Raw genomic sequence first — 20568 nt, 5'->3', positions numbered from 1 at the left:
CATAACTCATGGTTTAGCTCTACTTACTTGACATAACTCATGGTTTAGCTCTCCTTATTTGACAGAACTTATGGTTTAGCTCTTATTATTTGACATAACTCATGGTTTAGCTCTCCTCCTTATTGACATAACTCCTGGTTTAGCTCTCCTTATTTGACAGAACTCATGGTTTAGCTCTCATTATTTGACATAACTCATGGTTTAGCTCTTCTTATCTATTTATCTCATGAATTATCTCTCCTTATTTGTGTATCTCTTGCATTAGCACTCCTTACAGTTAAGGTAAAAAATAAGTAACCTTTGGGAATCAACTCCTGATCGACTCCGAGTCAGCAAAAACTCAACTAGCTGACGGCGGGGGACCAGAGGATCCAGGAGTGATGTTGAGGGCACAGGTTGACTGCAGGGGGCTGATAAAAGCCCCAGGTAAGTGAAACTCATTTTTTTTCCTAGGGTTTAGGTTCCCCTTAAAACGCCCACCATGCAAGAAAATACTCAAAATAATTCTGTTTTACTTTGTTTTACCTACTTTTTAGAACTTTTTGAATTGCTAGGTGCTGAAAAGTTATATTTAGATAAGCTGAAAAATGATCTCCTCCTGGAACTCAGGAGAAAAAGTTAATTGGATAAGAACCTACGACTCTATGGAAGAAAGCCCGACTTAGGGCTGGATCAGACAGACGGTTCTGTGATGGCCATGGCCCTCGTCGCTTTAACACGTTTTGATCTTTAGCCATCGTCTGCCACATTTAGCTGAACCTGGAAGCAACATGCTGACTCCAGAATCATTTGCCGGTATGCTTCATCGTCCCCTTGTGGGAATGAAAAACAGCTTGTGCCGGGTAGCGCCACCAAAAGCCGCCAAAGGCAAGCTTGCAGGGAACCATTTGTAATGAGACAGGCACGACGGGCGGCTGGTTCAGACGTCCATCTGAACCAGAGCTGAATTATCCACGATGCAATTCTAGGCAGTTGCCTAGCGCCTGGGGAGAGTCTAGGGGCCTGGTGGATGCTAGCCCCCACAAAATATAACTAGTAAAAGCCAGGTGACCATCAGTGGTGGGCAAAAACTGCTGTCTTGCCTAGAACCCCATTTCATCTTAATCCCTTTTCTGCAAGGAGGATATGGGAAGTAGAGATGGCCCGACCTGTTCGCCGGCAAGCAGTATTCTGCAAACAACTGCTGTTTGCATTCGCGGCAATCAGCAAACATTTGGGGTGTTCGATTCACCCCCTATACATCATCATTGAGCTAAAGTTTGACCGCTTACCTCACAGTCAGCAGATACATGGCAGCCAATCAGCTAGTACGCCTTCCTGGACCCCCCACCCCCTATCAAAAAGCAGTTGTGGTGGCCATATTGGATTCATGCTCTGCTGGCTGCTGACTGTTAGTGAGAGCAGGGTCAGACTTGCTGCAGATAGGTGGGGAAAGCATTAGCTAGGCCTGTGTTCTTGTTCCTCACTTGCTGTAAAGCACCCCAAACAGCCCTATTGAGGGCTAGCACATCGATCTCTTGTGGTTTTTTTTGTGTGTGACACTCCACAGCCCACTGACACCCAGAGCTGTGTGCACAATATTGCTGTTGCCTCATTAAGCTGCAGACACAGTAACACTCCTGTGCTTTATTATTTCCCTGTATTCTGATAGTACTATTGTATTTCTCTGTGTGAGACCCCTCACAGCCCACTGACACCCAGAGCTGCGCATAATGTGATTTCTGCCCTTTAGGGATTAAAACCCGACTTTGCGTCAACTCCGTAATTTTTGGTGAGACTTTTGGCATGGATCCCCCTCCGGCATGCCCCAGTCCAGGTGTTGGACCCCTTGAAACAACTTTTTCATCACTTCTGCGACCAGCAACAGGTTTTAAAATTCACCCGCCCATTGAAGTCTATGATGGTCCAAAAGATTCGCCTGTTCGCAAAATGTTTTCGAAACATCTCTAATGGGAAGCCCCTGGAGGAACCAGAGGCTTTTCGGGGAGTTTTTTTTTTCTTGGGAGGAGGAGGAGGGGGTGGTTTAGGTTGGGTTTACTTTAACCAAATAAACTTCACACAAAGTGCTTGGTTAGATGACTGAAACAACCACCATAACTTTCCCCATAACTTTCCACCAGAAAGTCCACCATCACAATCCTCGCCATTCAGTGGGAGACATTACCCAACACTGTCCACCCACCTAAATGGGAGACTTTATCTTCAAAAGTATGAGCCCATGAGAAATGAGGGAACAGAGAAGGGGAAGGAGAGTGGGAGCTAATCCAAGGATCAGAACTCTGGGCAGATGAGAGAGGGATAGGCTAGATAATGAACTGGCACTAGTGGATAACGATTTCTCAATAGCGATAAACAGTGTTAACAGAATCGGTTAACAATAACAATAAAAATTAATTAACAATAATTAAAACAGACGGGAGTCTAAAAATTGTAATGTAATTCAACAATACAGCTTAACCCAACCCTACTCTCACCCACAACCCTCCCCTGGTGGTGCCTAAACCTAAACACTCCCCTGGTGGTGCGTAACCCTTACCACCCCCCTCCCCCGGGGGTGCCTAACCCTAACCCCCCCCCCCACCCCCAGTGGTGCCTAACCCTAACCAGTCCTCCGGTACTTCCTAAAACGAACCCCCCGGTGGTGCCTAACCCTAACCACTCCCCCTGGTGATGCCTAACCCTAACCACTCCCCCTGGTGGTGCCTAACCCTAACCACTCCCCCTGGTGGTGCTTAACCCTAACCACTCCCACTGGTGGTGCCTACGCAGAAACACCTTTTTACACGTAGAAACAATAATATCTTTGATAAAGTAAAATCTTTACATACAAATGAAATATGAAAAAAACTACAACACTGCAAGCTTCTAAAACGATAACATACTTTAAAACCTTTATTGTTCTACTGTTGTTAGCGATATTTATTGGGCGCCCTTTTTTCTGCTTTTTTCGCCATATTAACGATAATTGCAATAAAGTCTATGGCGGCGCTTTTTTCGTCCACCCTCAGCCGGCGCCCTCTTTTCCTGCTTCCCGCCTTACTTATAATGATTGGAGGAGCAGTGCTGGAGGAAAAGATGGATCACCCAATCACAGGTAACCACCACTTATCAGCTATCTCAATAGCTCTCCTCCTCCTGCAGTGTCTGAATTCTAAAATAGAGCAGCCAGAAAACAGCACAAAACCTGATCACACTAAACTATTCAGGCCCACAGCATTCACCATGTGCGCTGCAATGCCTTCAGCATCCACAATATCAGCAACCAAACAGCAGCACCTAGTGGCCACTTAATGTAACAAATCAGAATCAAAAAATGTAAGGGCAGCAGCTCAGAATGCTCTTGCAGCACACACCGGAATGCTGTGTACATGAACATTACATGTTGATATGTGGATACAGGGCTGTTTCTTGACTTTTTGCTGTCAGAGGCAAATTTGTGAGGTTGCCCCCCCCCCCCCCCCATTTGTAGCGATCCTGTGGCACCCAACAAATTGCACCACACATTATAGCCGCGGTCAGTATACACCTACAGTGTCGGACTGGGAGGCGGAGAAGCTGAGGAAATCATTTGAAGTTATGCGTTATCACTCCCAATAGAAACCTGCAGCAAGTCTTAATTCACTGTGAGCAGCAACACCTGATTACTGCTGCTCGGCCAGCAAGTGGATTTCCTCAGCTTTTCCAGCTCCCAGTCCGACACTGCATACCTATAACCACCCTCAGTATAAGTAGGTAGCCAGGTATAGGTGCCCCTGTATAGGAAGCCAAATAGAGGTGCCCCCATTATAGGTAGCCAAATATAGGTGCTCCCAATATAGCTAGTCAGGTATAGGTGCCCTCGGTATAGGTAGCCAAGTATAGGTGTCCCCAGTATAGCTAATCAGGTATAGGTGCCCCCAGTATAGGGAACCAAGTATAGGTGCACCCAGTATAGGGAACCAAGTATAGGTGCACCCAGTATAGCTAATCAGATGTAGGTGCCCCCAGTATAGCTAGCCAGGTATAGGTGCCCCCAGTATAGCTACTCAGGTATAGGTGCCCCCAGTATAGCTACTCAGGTATAGGTGCCCCCAGTATAGCTAGCCAGGTATAGGTGCCCCAGTATAGATAGCCAGGTACAGGTGCCCCCAGTATAGCTACTCAGGTATAGGTGCCCCCAGTAAAACTGGCCAGGTGCAGCTGCCCCCAGTATAGGTAGCCAAGTATAGATGCCCCCAGCATAGCTAGCCAGATACAGGTGCTCCCAGTATAGCTAGCAAGATACAGGTATCCCAGTATAGGTAGCCAGATACAGGTGCCCCCAGTATAGGTAGCCAGATACAGGTGCCCCCTGTATAGGTAGCCAGATACAGGTGCCCCCCGTATAGGTAGCCAAGTACAGGTGCCCCCAGTATAGGTAGCCAGATACAGGTGCCCCCAGTATAGGTAGCCAGATACAGGTGCCCCCTGTATAGGTAGCCAGATACAGGTGCCCCCAGTATAGGTAGCCAAGTACAGGTGCCCCCAGTATAGGTAGCCAGATATAGGTGCCCCCAGTATAGGTAGCCAGATATAGGTGCCCCCAGTATAGGTAGCCAGGTATAAATACCGCCAATACAGGTAGCCAGGTATAGGTGCAGCCAGTATAGGTAGCCAGGTATAGGTGCCCACAGTATAGTTAGTATGGAGTCTGCCAGGAAAAGGTAGTCAGTAGAGTTCGCCAGGAGAAAAGCGCAATATAAATGTTCTGTATCTTACAGAAATTTTAGCTTTGGGAATATAATCCCACTTTAATGCATAACAATAAATGGTGTTCTATTAAAAAATGACATTTCCTGGCGCTTTAACACACCATGGCGATCTTCTTGTTGGGAAATATATGGGCACTGAACTAATTTACAAATTGTTTATACAGTAGGGTTTCTTCTATGCAGAACTGGTAGGGATTGCCTGATGCTGGATATGTGTAAAACCAAGTTTAAAGGACATCTGAGGTGACCTGTGACATGGTGACATGTGTAGACATGTGTACGTACAGTGCCTAGCACACAAGTAACTAGGCTGTGTTCTTTTTTCTTTTCATTCTCTGCCTGAAAGAGTTACAAATCAGGTATGCAAGTGACAGTTTCTGTCCGGAGCAGGACCGGGTCGGACTATAGCATAACCCTCATTGATAAGGAATTACAGCCATAAAACACTTTCCTGGCAGCAAATGGCTTCTGAGAGCAGAAAAGAGTTAAAAGGGTCAGTAGTTCATAGATTTGAGCTCTGGCATACATTGAGAAGAGGCCATGAAACACCAAAAACGTAAAAAGTAGATTTAAATATAAAATAAAACTGTGGGATAGCTAAGACAATCATTTTTAGAAGAAGGAGGACAGATACAATTGTTTATCTCATTAGTTTATTTTCACCTCGGATGTCCTTTAAGCAACCGGGGGCCTCCATCTTACTCTAATCCCGCCCCCCCCCCTCCCCCAGAACTCTCTTGCTCACTAATGCAGAACAGCTCACAGCTGAAAACACTTACCAGAGCTTTAGGTGCCATCCTTATGCCAGTTGACTGTTCTGATGCCTCCTCAGTATGGCTCCTAATGCATCACGTGACCCGATGCAAGTCACGTGACACACATCAGGAGCTGTATGGAGGATGCAGCAGAGCAGCTTGCAGCTGTAAGATGTAAAGAAGACAGCACCCAGAGCTCTGGTAAGTGCCACTGCTCTGCATTAGTGAGAAGGAGGCATGCCTACATGGCCCCCAAAGTACTAGTCGGTTGAGATTGCTGGTTGAGTCCCAGTTAACCCTAAACTCTGTTGTATACCGTATATTTTTTAATTTTAAGTGTTATAACTTTATCTTGCAAATACACATTTAACAGATGCCATGGTCATAATACTCACTGGCTGGAGAAATTTCCTTAAATAATAATGATTAAAAAACATATCAAGCAGTAGCAGCATGGCTAGAGGAACTTTCTATAACACTGAATAAGGCCTGGAACCCACTAGAACGCTTTTTTGAGCATTTAGGAAGCGCTTTAAATCGCTATCAATTTCCCTAAACGCTCTGCCAATGTTAATAAATGTAACAAATTCCAAAGCAGCGATTGCGATTAGCAAAATGCAGCATTTTGGGAGCATTTGCGCTTTAATGTAAAGTATTGAAGTGCCGGCAAATTGCTCATGAATCGCTACACATAGGGATCTGTGTGCGATTTTAAATTACTGCAAACTGTAGAAAATGTTAAAATAATTTGAAAGGACCAATCAGAATTAAAATTGCTAATCGAAAATCGCTATCACAATCGCTGGAAAAACGCTTACACTTTTTAAAATCGCTACCAAAATCGCCAGAAAACGCTCATGAAATCGCTTACGAAATGCTAATCAAAAACACCAGCGATTGCACCAGCGATTTGCTATTTGTAGTAAGTTCCAGGCCTAAATTGGGATATCCCATATGTTTATTATAATAATAATGATAATAATTCAAGTCAATTGACACAAACAACAAATTAGAACTTTAGTTTTATTGCTTCACAGATTCGTACAGGTAGTTGTCAGGGAAGTGTTAAAAGGATCCATAAAAAGAAGATTTCTGAGCCGTTGTAATCACTGTGCTTCCATTCATTTATGAACAGAAAAAATAAAAATCCACAAGTATCTTCATTTTTGCAGACTCTTGCTGCTGTTTGCTGGTCAGCGACCATAATCTCACGCAGTGTGGACTGCAGTGGTCAAGAACCGCAGGATTTTTTCATCCCTGAGTCAATTGCACTAGGCGTGATATCTAAATTAAATTAAACTAAATTAAATTAAACCGATAGTCTGAGCTTTTTAGCTAGGGGTTCCAGACTCTGTAAAATTTAGTATGTGGACGCCTCAAGGTCTTTCACATATTTGGCGACACAGTGTTGGTGTAATCATCTTTCTTATTGCAGTCATCTTCAAGGATGCAGGACCCCTGGGCATTTGGCCCATATTTGGGCAGGCATTGACACCTGGACCTCTTGCATTGCATGGTGCACATTGGTGGGTCATCTTTGTTTGCGTAGGTCAAAGGGCAGTTGCTGAGACATCCTGTATACTCCATGTTGGGCCCGCAGAGTGCGCCTAGTCAGAAGAAAAGACAAGTGTTACAGCCTGTTAGAAATACTGAGAGTTAACCATCTATACAGGGCCGGATTTACCATAAGGCACTATAGACACGAGCCTACAGGAGCCTGACAATGGAATGGGCGGCTCCCTCCCCTAGTATCTCCCTCCATCCTTCCCTATTCAGAGTCCCGAGCAGGGTTTAAATGAGAGGTTTTCATCCAGCTCTTGGCATTCCACTGACGAGATCTCCCTTCGGTTGGGAGCACCACCAGCTACTTAATCCTGAAGGTACCTCTGGCTACCTAATGCTAAGGGGCGCCTGTTGCTACCTATGATGGGCAAGGGAAGTAAGAGGAGTGACAACAGGGCCAGCCAGCACACTTGCGGTGCGGTTCTGCAGGTGTTTGTAGGTTTATAGAGGGTGAAGTCTAGTGGTGCCAGGACATCTGTGCCTATAGGCTCCTGTGATGTAAATCCGGGCCTACATCTATAGATAGCCCACAAACAGAAAAAAATGACCTGCTCATGACTTCGAGCTGTGATAACCCCCGACCTCTACAGGCTCCTGCACTGAAGCAGGTGGTTTTGAGGTCGCGTTTTGGGGCAAGGCTGGCTCTAGCTCATGCTGTGGCTCCACCCCCTTTGCATGCACATTGGCATGATTGCATTATTATGTGGTGCTGTGTGGTGCTGGAGAGGCTAAATTACACCCAGGGTGAGTGTGTTCAAATTGCGAAACTCCCCCTCCCCAAGTGGAGTGGACTCGTGAGCCCTTACTCTTTAGTACTCCTTTAGGGACAGTCACACAGCCACAGGTCACAAGTAGATCTGCCTACTTACCTAGTGACCAGCCGCTCATCCAGGAGGAAGCAGAGACCAGGAAAACACACAGGTGAAGAGAGCCCGGAAAGCCGACTCCTCCATGGAAGCAGAGCACTGACAGCCTGCAGTACCGCTACAGAACATTAGGTGTCATCACGCGGTGGTGACGTGATGATGACTTGACGTCGGATGCAGGCAGCCCAGGTGGAGTCAAGGACGCTGGCAATCTTCTTCCATTTGGCTGCACTGCCCGTCACCGGCTCCCTATCGGTTATATCCTTCTTCCTGCACCCTCCTTCTTCTACTTGCCGGTCTGAGCCCAGAGCGGTCACCCCGCCCGCACTTCCCAAGAAACGGGCCTGGGAAGTACGTTACTGGAATTCCCATCAGTCCATGCTTGTGCGCAGCGCCCCCGTCGTGCACACTGCCTGCGTCGTGTTGCATTACTGCATGATCCATGCGGTAAGCACAGTTCATGCGGTAATGCCTTTGCAACGGCATTGGGGCGATTGTGATACTTCCGTCACACGCGTGAACTATGCAAGGCTCCATAGACTTGCATGTCCCTTGTGGCTTGAAAGTGGGCCAGTGTGATAAGGGCCTAAGTCTGGCACTTTGAGCTGAAGCGGGTGACGCTATGCCAGATTTTATCTGGCAACAGTGCCATCTAGCGGCAGCAACTTTTGTTTAGCCCTCTTTGGCCAGCATCTCTGCTAGGCAGCTGCCAGTGAGGCCTTTGCAGAAATACTGTTTACCAAATTAGAGATACTTCCACCCATGAAAAATAAATAAATATATTAGAAGCAGGTAAGCAATGGGAAAGGAGAAGCGGTTAACATTGTTGGTGTATCACATATTTGGTTACACAGTGTTGGTGTAATCACCTTTCTAATCGCAGTCTTCTGGAAGGACGCAGGACCCCTGGGCGTTTTCCACATATTTGGGAAGACATTGACACTTGGAGCTCTTGCATTGCATGGTGCACATTGGTGGATCATCCTTGTTTGCGCAGGTCAACGGGCAGTTGCTAGCACATTGTTTATACTCCATGTTGGGCCCGCATGGTTTGCCTAGTCAGATGAAAAGACAAGTGTTACAGCCTAATCAGAAACACTGAGCATTAACTATTTACAGTATCTATAGCCTAACAAATTAAGTAGGTAGAGAAAACAAAGTTTTGCAAAAGTAATATCTTTTAATGGCTAACTGATCAAGTTAAGTGATGTAAGCTTTCAGGGATCTAGTCCCCTTCTTCAGGCATATTTTCAGATGTTAGCAGAAGTAAAACACTGATGCAGGAAAATAGCAAACACAAAGATTTTAAATCAATGAGGGTAAAATGGATACACCATGCCGGTTTCGCAAACTAGCGTCATCAGGGGATTTCCCCTGAATAATCCCCTGATGACGCTAGTTTGCGAAACCGGTCGGGGAGGAGACAGGCGGCACCTTTATACTGTCCTATACTGCTGACCCATACATGCGTGCAACTGTCTCTGGGTTCCCATTGCATGGGTCCCTGTATGTAAGTTTTGCTTTTATGTTATGTGTTATGCTGTTTTTACTATGAAAACTCTATATTAAACGGTTTACACTTAAAGTTTCCGTTTGTTTGCCCAAACTGACATTCTTTGCAGCAAATTGCGACTCTGTGGTGGTGGTGGTGGTGGGGGGGGGGGGGTTTAGGCACCGCAGGAGGGTGGGTTAGGGTTAGGCACCACCGGGGGGCTTTGAGGGTTAGGAATCAGTAGAGGGAAGGTTCTGTGTGAGAGCAGGGTTAGGTTTAGTCATAGTAAAGTATCGGTTAGTAAAATATCTGCGGTATAATATTGCTAATTAAAGCGATATTCTACTACCAGCCATCCCCTACGCCCTTTATTCCAGGTGCCTTTTTTTTAATTCATGCCTCAGAACATCCCTGATTGGAACAGGATTTATAATTAATTATCCAGAGAAAAAGGTTATGTTAAACACATGTTTTCGTTTGTGTAAACCTAGCTGCTCACACCCAGGCACTCTGCTGTTCTTTACAAACGTGCTCATCAAGTACATGGCAGGGAGTACGCCAAATCCTGCAGTAATCAGTGAACTGGGACACACCCATCTGACACTTTGGGATGACTATGTTTGTCTCTGTGGATTACAGCGGACCTGAACTCAGAACTTCCTCTCTGCTCGAAAAGATAAGCAACAGCATAATGACCTTTAAACAAAAAGCATTTCTTTGTTACAGCTGATACAAATCCTGCAATTCATCTGCAGTGTGTCTACTTCCTGCTTTCATGGAAGCAGACATGTTGTTAACATCCTGTGCTTTCAAAATGAGCTTATCTGACTTATCTGCCGTGGCAGTCAGCTGACACAGGGGGATCAAAGATCAAATTACAACTTGTGATTAGTCACATATGAGAGGGAATAAGACAGGCTAAACTCTCTAAATACTCTCTAAATACATACAGGGTGCATTTCTCTATGCTTTCCTTCTGTCCGGTACAAGGGTTCAGGTCCACTTTAAACCAAGGTTTAAAAAAAAAAACGTTTAAAGGAATACTATCGATACCCAAGTGTTCTAAAATGACAGTGTGCAAATAATGTCTAAGTAGCTGTGTAAACATTTTCCTACTTTTCATGTTAAATATCAGAGGCAAAAGCTATAATTCATTGTGTGTAGGATTTAGCTCTATTGGAACAAATTATTTGCAAAAGGGGTGTGTGCTTCAATGCACAGCCAGTGTTGTTTGTTTTTTTGCATATCAGACTACAGAGTATTTTTCTCTGAAAGCAAAAAAAAAGGTATGAAAAGCTGTGGTGTCACAGACCATTACAAATGTTTATAAGTTACATCTCCTCTGCTTTCTGCAGACACTTCAGTCAGCGACACAGGGCACAGGACTTTCTCTCACACACAGGGTTAACAGATGCACTGTGAGGGAATTCCTCCCCTCATTGCTCACTCTGCCATCAGATTTGAGCAGACTTGCCATCAGTTAACCTCCTTGCCGGTCTAAAAAATCCGGCAAGGAGGCAGCGCCGCACATTTTTTTTTTTTTTTAAATCATGTAGCGAGCCAAGGGCTCGCTACATGATAGCCGCTAAGCGGCGGCATCCCCCCACCCACTCCGATCGCCTTCGGCGATCAGAGTATGCAGGGAATCCCGTTGAGAACGTCATAGGGAATCCCGATCCGCCCCTCAACGCTGCCTGGCACTGATTGGCCAGGCAGCGCAGGGCTCTGGGGCGGGGGGGAGCGACTCGGCGCGGCGGATTGCGGCGGATCGGCGGCGAGCGGCGGCGATCGGAAGTTACAAGCAGCTAGCAAAGTGCTAGCTGCTTGTAACAAAAAAAAAATTATGCAAATCGGCCCAGCGGGGCCTGAGATATCCTCCTGCGCAGGTTACCCCGAGCTGAGCTCGGGATAACCAGCAAGGAGGTTAAGAGTGAAAGGAATTTGATAGAGTAAACAAAAAAGATAAGCAAGTGAAATGTATACATCAGTTTTTACCAGAACTCAGGAACTCTTTCAATCCCAGGTTAAAAAAACACGTTATTCAATGGTGTTCCTTTAACCACTTAACCTTCCTGGCGGTAAGCCCGAGCTGAGCTCGGGCTATGCCGCGCAGGAAGATATCTCAGCCCCTGGTGGGGCGATTTTCTTCATTTAAAATGCTGTACGCGCAGCTAGCACTTTGCTAGCCGCGCGTACAGCTTGATCGCCGCCGCTCTGCGGCGATCGCCCGCACGCAGCGGCGCAACAGGGCCCCCCCCCCCCCCCGCCAGAGCCCTGCGCTGCCAAGGACCAATGAGTTCCGGGCAGCGCTATGGGCTGGATCGGAGGCGTCTGACGTCAGGACGTCGGCTGACGTCCATGACGTCATTCCGATCGTCGCCATGGCGACAGGAGAAGCCAAACAGGGGAACGCGTTATATACGCGTTCCCCTGTTTGCTATTGATGCCGGCGACGATCGCACTAGAGGGACACATGCGCCCTCTAGTGGTGTTTCATGTAGCTACCACTCTGGTAGCTTTACATGAAACAAAAAAAAAATAAATAAAAAAAAAAAGGATTTTTGCCTTTTTGGCAAAAACAACTAACCGCCAGGAGGGTTAAGGACCAGGGGGGTTTCTAATGATTGGTGCTGCGTGGGCTCTACAGCCCGCAGCACCGATCAGGTATGTGCCAGGACGATCAGACTTCCCCCCTTTTTTCCCCACTAGGGGGATGTCCTGCTGGGGGGGGTCTGATCGCCACCGGCTATTATTGATTTGTGGGGGGGGGGCTTCTCAAAGCCCCCCTCCGCAGCGTTTTCTGCACTCACTTCGGATCCCTCCCTCTCCCTTCCCCTCTGAGCGGCGCAGGACGGATATCCGTCCTGCGCCTGATGGGATAGGCTTCTGCCTATCAGATGCCGGTGATCCTCGGCCAATCAGAGGCCGGGGATCGCCGATCTATGTCACGGCGCTCCTGCGCATCAGTGCCGTATGATGTAAACAGCGGGGATTTCTTCCCCGCGTGTTTACATTATGCGTGCGAGCCGCGATCGGCGGCTCATACACTGTTCACAGAGACAGTCTCCATGAACTGGCATGGAACGGCCGCTCGATCGAGCGGCCGTTCCATGCTATACCACTAACGACCCGCCGACGCCTATCGGCGTTAGGCGGTCGTTAAGTGACCAGATCTGACCTGAATAGACTGGTATGAATGGAGTGAAATTACACTTTAACAAAGTTAAAGTTCACTTTATAAACATCAGAATAAGGTTAGGCCTCTTTCACAGGGACAGCCGAAATGCACTTTGACTCAACTGTCGATACACATACCTCTGTGCTTACCCTATGTAGCTTTACCTCCAGTCAGGTTTACTTTAACCTCCTTGGCGGTTAATTTGTTTTTGAAATTGGGCAAAAATCCTTTTTTTTTAATTTTTTTTTTTTTTTTGGTTTCATGTAAAGCTACCAGAGTGGTAGCTACATGAAACACCACTAGAGGGCGCATGTGGCCCTCTAGTGCGATCGTCGCCGGCATCAATAGCAAACAGGGGAACGCGTATATAACGCGTTCCCCTGTTTGGCTTCTCCTGTCGCCATGGCGACGATCGGCATGACGTCATGGACGTCAGCCGACGTCCTGATGTCATGCGCACTCGATCCAGCCCATAGCGCTGCCTGGAACTCATTGGTCCGGGCAGCGCAGGGCTCTGGCGGGGGGGGGGGCCCTCTTCAGCCGATGCGTGCGGGCGATCGCCGCAGAGCGGCGGTGATCGAGCTGTGCGCGCGGCTAGCAAAGTGCTGGCTGCGCGCACAGCACTTTGAATGGGGCGAATCGCCCCAGCAGGCCCTGAGAAATCCTCCTGCGCGGCATAGCCCGAGCTCAGCTCGGGCTTACCGCCAGGGAGGTTAAAGGACAACTGAAGCGAGAGGGCTATGGAGGCTGCTATATTTACTTTCTTTTAACGCTAAAGTCAACTGAAAAAAAAATTGCTTTTAGCCATAACCCCTGAACAAGCATGCAGAAGATCAGGTGTTTCTGACATTATTGTCAGATCTGACAAGATTAGCTGCATGCTTGTTTCTGGTGTGTGATTCAGACACTACTGCAGCCAAATAGACCAGCGGGGCTGCTGAGCAACTGGTATAGCTTAAAAGGAAATAAATATGTCAGCTTCCATGTACTTCTCATTTCAGTTGTCCGTTAATGCAGAAATTAACCAGTGCTATATTGGGTGTAAAAAAAGGAGGTGGACTGACCATAATAAGTATCACCTTGGCTTTTTTCCCTTTAAAATTTACAGTGGGGGTCCTTTTTAAGTAAATAGGCGACAATGACAACAAGCATGAGTCCTTATGGAAGTCTATGGAGCGCCATGATATGACAGCTTGTGCCAGTAAGGACCAATGGCCTGCCTAGTATCCACTTGCTAGAAAACTGCATTGCGGCAACTCAGAAAGCAGCTGAAATAATAGAAATATTGGCAGTACTGACCTGATTCTGCCCTTGTGACCTCCAGCAGTGCAAAGCATAGGCCTAGGGGTAGACAAAAACAAAGAAAATATAAGTCAATGCAAAAAAATAAAAATAAATGTACAAAATCAAGTGATAGAGGGGGGAGGGGGGGGAATACAACACAGTTTTTTTCCCCTTAAAGCGGTATAAAACCCTGTAATATTCAATAAAAACATGGTTTCCTACTTTTTATATGCCATACGGTTATCATATTTGCATTTGTGCATAAGTATTATTATTCATTTAGAAATTATACGTTCCCAAAGTACATTTTTTTGCTTTGTGAGCTGACTTTGCATTTTATTTATAACTGGTTTTATTCATTATGTATTGAAGGCAGAAATGCTTTCAGTGTCTGTCTGTGACCAGGAGAGTCGGCACAGTCAGAGAATGTGTCACATTCCTCACTTGATACATTTAAGTAAACACAAGATAACATTATCTCCACTTTGGATGTGTCCAGATTTCTCTGCACTGAACTTTCCAGCCCTGTGTGTAACCCTTTGAATGCTGTTTTAGTAAAACAAAATACTGGTTGTATATAATATGCTGTAAATAATTTTTTAGAGCAAAGAAGAAATGCTGGGTTTTATTACGCTTTAAAAACCAGAGCGTTTTTCACATCACGCTCCTCCCATACATTCACCAATAACTTTATTGTTACTTATCACATCAAAATGATCTCTATCTTGTTTCATCTTTTTTTCTAAGAATTTAATGGAATGATATTAAAAAGAAGAAAAAAAAAATATTTCTCAGTTTTCAGCGATTATAGTTTTAAAATAAAATGTGCTTCGTTACATAAAATCCACACTGTTATTTGCCCATTTGTCCCGGTTTTATCTGGAAATAAAGGTGTATTTTTAATACTTTATCAATAATGATGAGCCTTTATTTGAAAAATGAACAGTAATATATGGTCATGACATACATATTAAAAAGTCCATAAGGTAACTACTTATGTAATTTTTTTTTAAAATTGTATCTTTTTTTTTTTTTTAATTTTGCAAGGGTTTTTTTGTGTGTGGTAACTATAGGGTATGGGTATAAGGGGTTGAAAATTAATAAACTGTATATCATCTTTCTATTTAATAGTGTATAACATAGTGTATTTGGGTGTATTTTTACTTTTTGGCCACAAGATGGCGCGTTACTTAACTTCCAAGTACTATAAATAGTACATGAAAAAACTGTTTAATTTGTTTTGTGAATGTAATGCTAGTGTCTTGCTGACGCTGGCTTTTCGTTCATCACAGGCACTGTGATCGGGTTTGAGAATAAACTGTTCTCATTCACTGATCATGGAAAGGCGGGATTGTGGCAGAAACGAACTACAGTGGCGCTACGATCGGGAATGGCGAGGTAAACAAAGCGGATACGTTTATTTATGCCCCTGAAGCACTGTGCAAGGGGGGGGGGGGGGGCGTAAATGCAAGTAACAGCAGTCAGGAAGAAGTTAAACATATTTTTCTATTTCAAACCTACAGCCGGTTAAAAGTTGCCAAAACTGGCATTAAGCTCAAAGTACACTTTTCTGTAATTTTGGCAACAGGACTCTGTGGACACTGTTTGGAGTACTGTTGCCACAAGACTGTCCAGAAAATTCCACCTTGTTGTAGGAATTCTTCTGGTTACTTGAGTCACGTTACCCAGCACTTGGTAACTGGACCGCGGATGTCAATAGGAAAGCATTATGTGTATTTTCGGATGCAATTTTGCATTGCTGTAAAACCCATGCGACTCCCCCAAATACGATCCCTACCTGACCGTCAGCAATAGGAATAGCACGCGTTGTGTGAAAAAAAGAAATACAAAAAAATCTGGTTTTCCTTGCATGTAAAAAAACGCATGTTTTAACACTTGTTAATCACGAACATCCACAGGAAAGCATTACTTGTGTTTTTGAATGTAATTTTCACATTGTGGAAAAATGCATGCAATTCACCCACGTGTTATCCCTGCGTGAATATACATGACACACACTATTTAGCAAACTTTTCCTAACACTAACCTCCCTCCTCCTCTCCTAACACTGATCTCCCCATCTCCTGTCCTGTGCCTAATACTACTCTCCCCTCTCCACTCCTAACACTAACCTCCCCTCTCCACTCCTAACACTAACCTCCCCCCCTCCACTTCTAACACTAACCTCCGCCTCTCCACTACTATCACTAACCTCCCCCTTTCCACTCCTAACACTAACCTCCCCCTCTCCACTCCTAACACTAACCTTCCTCTCTCCACTCCTAACACTGTCCTCCCCTCTCTCCACTCCTAACACTAACCTTCCTCTCTCCACTCCTAACACTAACCTCCCCCTCTCCTCTCCTAATACTAACCTCCCCTTCTCCACTCCTAACACTAACCCTCCCCTCTCCACTCCTAACACTAACCTCCCCCCTCTCCACTCCTAACACTGTCCATCCCCCTCTCCACTCCTAACTCTAACCTTCCTCTCTCCACTCCTAACACTAACCTCCCCCTCTCCTCTCCTAATACTAACCTCCCCTTTTCCACTCCTAACACTAACCTCCCCCTCTCCACTACTAACACTAACCTCCCCCTTTCCACTCCTAACACTAACCTCCCCCTCTCCTGTACCTAACACTAACCTCCCCTCTCCTTTCCTTTCCTAACACTAACCTCTCCTCTCCTCCTCTATCCTCTCCTCTCCTAACACTAATCTCCCCTCTCCTTTCCTAATACTAACCTCTCCTCCTCTCCTTTCTCCTCTCCTCCCCTCCTCTCTCCTCTCCTAACACACTAATCCCCCCTCTCCTCTGCTTAACACTAACCTTCCCAGCCATGGATGGTGATATAATATGTAAGTACCACCATCTGATAGCAGATCTGCAGATCTACGTTCACACTTTTTTACAATATGTCTGTGCCCAATGGGCACCAATATGCTAGTAAATAATAATAAACACTTACCTAAGCCAAGTAAAATAATAGTCTTGTTCATCTTCTCCTTTTGATAAAGTTATTTGTGTCTGGATAAATTAAAAATAAATTAGTTAGAGGGATTCTGTAAAACAAGAAGGGGAAATTCTTTAATGTGTCCTCGCTTTGCAGCCCCTGCTCCTTAAAGTGTACCTGACTGGAGGCAAAGCCAACCAAGGTAAGCACAGAGGTTAGTTCATGCTGGATCTACATACCGCTGTGCCTTGTCCATTTCTCTCCTCATTCCCCCGGTCCCCTGCAGTCACTCCTTGGAAAAATCTGACTTTTGGCTAAAGTCAGTTTTCGGACAGGAAGAAGAAGCTCTGTACTCCAGCATGCATCACAAGGTGCACCACACTGCCAGGAGTTACAAAGGCTGGCAGAAGCTGCCGGTTGGATGGGGAAGATGGTGTATGTCATGCGGGCTGGTGGCCAAAGGAGCAGCACCCTCATAGGTAAGTAACGATGCCACCCCAACAGGACACACCATTACAAACCTAGGTCACATTAAGAGGAGGAAATGGGAGGGTGATAGGAGGGAACATCGTGGCAAGCCTGCCTCTTCCTGTCTGAAAATGTTACTTTTTTTTTTGTCAAAAGTTAGACTTTTTGGGGAATAATTATGAAGACTGCAGGGAACGATGAGAGGAAGGTATGAGGTATGAGGCTCCAGCATGAACACACCTCTGTGCTTATCGTAGGTAGCTTTGCCCTGAGTCAGGTAGCCTTTAATTTTTCTGCAGTCAAGCTGGATGCCTCAGCTTCAAATTCAAAAATGTCCAATCAAAAACATATACATGGAAGTACATCTGTGGTAAAGGTTGAGGGAATTCGGGAGAGGTCATTAAGAATAGGCAGAAACCCAGAAGAAAGGAAGAGGATGGGAACAGAGGTGGCAGATGAGAGGTGAAAAGAGAGCGGGGCAGGCTGAGAAGGAAAGAGAGAAAGGTTCGTAGGAGGGCTACAAAAAATGTAGGAAAGGGTAAAAAATAAGATGGTAGAAAAAGAGGGATGGTAAGCTTGGAGGTAGAAATGAGGTTGTGAAGAAAGAAAGAGGGTAGAAAGAGAGATGGGAAATGGTAAGAAGAAGTTACGAAGAGGGACACAACTGTTGGGGAAAGAGAGGGGGGTAGAAAGAAAGTGGTGGAAATGTGTTAGGTTGGAAGTAGAGGAGAAAGAGATGTAGAGTAGTTAACAAGAAAGTGCTAGGAAGAGAGTGGGGCTGGGAAATAAAATGGGGGAGAGGAAGAAGGGAGGCAGCAAAGTGAGGAAGAGAGATCATGAAAAAGTGTATAGGATACCGGGGCCCCATAGCAAAAATGTTTGTTGCCCCCTAAAAAAAAAGTTTTAAGGCACCTTTTTGCTTCTCCCTCCATCAACCCCCCCCCCCCAACCCCACATAACAACTTACTAGTTTTTAGATAGCCAGAGAAAGGCTGAATTGGGCAGCCCCTCAGTATTAGTAGCCCAATATTAGGTAGCTCCCCAGTATAGGTAACCAGAAGTTCTCCCCACTAAGGTAGCTAAATGTACTTCAAGTATTAGGTAGCCCCTCAGTATGTGTAGTTCCTCAGTATGGGTAGCCAGAGGGACCCTCAGTATAAGATAGTCCCCAGTATAGATAACTTCTCACCATTGGTCAGCTCGCAATACTCTGCACCTGAGGCTCAGGGGGCTCACTGGCACCAGGCATTGCCACGGGGCCCCTTTGGCTATGGGCCCCATAGCAGCCGCTATGTCTGCTATGGTGGTTCCTATGCCACTAGGAAGACTGTGTAGGTTGAGAAGAAAGCAAGGATGGAAGAGAAGGAAATAAGAGAAGAAAGCGAGGAAGTAGGTAAGAAAGCAGAGAGAAAGAGTCAAGAGAAACTGAAGATGCCAGGGAGAGAAGAGGTGGTGTAGTACGAGGCAGATGTGAAGGTAGCTTAATACTCACATATATTATATTCAGTCTATAGGAAGTTCCTGCAGCTCTCTTCTGCCATGATCTGCACATTATATATACTCACGGACACAGGTCCTCCCTAATGACACACTGCTCGGTAGTCCAAGAGTTACACAACTGTGATGCAAAACAAATTAAACAAAAATAAACCAAACAGACCACTCCCCTCTAATAAGGAGAAAACCAGAGAGAACAGCGAGAACCCAGTATAGTGCAGTATGTACTGGATTGATGTGGGTGATGAGAGGCAAGTATGTAAAGTAATACTCACAAACATGGGTTACCACTAAGGCAACCACTGTAAATGCAGATTAGACTCGTCCCCACTCAGGATTAAGAAGTTGCTCTCGGTAGAACTTGAAACAAGGGGTTGACACCCTTCCACAATGGACTCCAACAATGTGCGATGCGTAATATGTTGGCGCTTTATAAATACAATAAATAAATAATAAAGAAAGAAAATAAATGTGGAAATGAACAGAGGCGCCAAAAGGATAAAAGCGAGAGGCGCTAGGCTGAGACATAGGCTATCATTCATGAACAGGCTGTCGGTAAGGGGAACCCGTGCGGGAGAATACCGCCGTCGGTAGTTTATCCTTCTGGGTGGTCATTCATAAACTTTGTGCCTGGGGCGGTAGCAGGCGTACGTACGAAAAGGGCGTCGGGAAAAAAGGGCGCGTGGTATAAACGATAAATGGAAATATCGTTTATAGAAATTATTGTGTAGAATTTCGTTTATAAATAGTGATTTAAAAATGTATAAATCACTAAATAATGTGTATGAGATCGGCAATTCTTAAAACGTTAATCTTCCCTGTTTGTAAAGTGAAACTTATATTTTCGTTTATTAAAAACCCTCCCTGTACCTATCCCTAACCCCTAGACCCCCTGTTGGTGCCTAAACCTAAGACCCCCCTGTTGGTGCCTAACCCTAAGACCCCCCTGTTGGTGCCTAACCCTAAGACCCCCCTGTTGGTGCCTAACCCTAAGACCCCCCTGTTAGTGCCTAAACCTAAGACCCCCCTGTTAGTGCCTAAACCTAAGACCCCCCTGTAGGTGCCTAACCCTAAGACCCCCCTGTAGGTGCCTAAACCTAAGACCCCCCTGTTGGTGCCTAAACCTAAGACCCCCCTGTTAGTGCCTAAACCTAAGACCCCCCTGTAGGTGCCTAAACCTAAGACCCCCCTGTAGGTGCCTAAACCTAAGACCCCCCTGTTGGTGCCTAAACCTAAAACCCCCTATGGATAATAATGTTTTACAGACATGAATAAATAAAGAATGTAAAGAAAAAAAATGTAAATTATTTTTTTGGGTGGATAATAATGTGTTAGAAATGTTTTAGAAATAGTGATTTATTATCTTCATAAACGTTATTAGTCACGGGCTCATTTTGTAAACTTAAATCATCACAAACATAGTTATAAATCCTTAAAAATCTCCGGGCGCCGTTATAAATCCTTAAAAATCTCCGGCGCCTTATTTTCCCCGTTCAGCGCCCATTAAACGATATTTATAATGAAAGTGAATGGGGCGCCCTTTTTGTCCACTTGTCTCATGCGCCCAAATCTACTGCTTCCCGGTAGCAGTGCGGAGGTTTTCTGGAGAATGGTGTCGGCAGGCGGGCGGTAGGCATGCGGAAACAGAAAAGCTTGCCGAGTCCCTCCATGCGGTGTTCTCTCTGCTGATGTGTGGGAGGTCCGTCCCATTCACTTACATGTACTCCGCAAGCTTCCCGCTACATCCAGGGGATTGGTAATCCCCTTCCGCATACCGCTA

At 45.6% G+C, this 20568-nt stretch overlaps 1 protein-coding gene across 1 annotated transcript; it reads right to left on the bottom strand.

The window, feature by feature from the left end:
* Positions 1–6981: 6981 nt before the first annotated feature.
* LOC137523070 (chymotrypsin inhibitor-like) lies at positions 6982–18858 on the bottom strand. Its single transcript, XM_068243266.1, has 5 exons — positions 18784–18858; positions 16839–16897; positions 13884–13925; positions 8784–8969; positions 6982–7092 (listed from the first exon to the last, which is right to left on the bottom strand). Exons 2-4 carry the CDS (start codon positions 16867–16869, stop codon positions 8788–8790), a joined length of 255 nt encoding a protein of 84 aa, XP_068099367.1. The 5' UTR covers positions 16870–16897; positions 18784–18858; the 3' UTR covers positions 6982–7092; positions 8784–8787.
* Between the last annotated feature and the right edge of the window lie 1710 nt (positions 18859–20568).

This window comes from Hyperolius riggenbachi, chromosome 6, assembly GCF_040937935.1.
Source record: "Hyperolius riggenbachi isolate aHypRig1 chromosome 6, aHypRig1.pri, whole genome shotgun sequence".
NCBI lineage: Eukaryota > Metazoa > Chordata > Amphibia > Anura > Hyperoliidae > Hyperolius > Hyperolius riggenbachi.
Note: the sequence above shows the minus strand (reverse complement) of the source record. Positions and strands in the feature narration are given on the sequence as shown.

Bases quoted from the DNA above. Each gene is read 5' to 3' on its own strand.
- LOC137523070 (XM_068243266.1), bottom strand. From the start codon at position 16,869: ATGAACAAGACTATTATTTTACTTGGCTTAG. The intron at 13,926-16,838 runs GTAAGTGTTTAT...GTCTACCCCTAG, and splicing joins TATTATTTTACTTGGCTTAG to GCCTATGCTTTGCACTGCTG. The intron at 8,970-13,883 runs GTCAGTACTGCC...TCATCTGACTAG, and splicing joins GGTCACAAGGGCAGAATCAG to GCAAACCATGCGGGCCCAAC.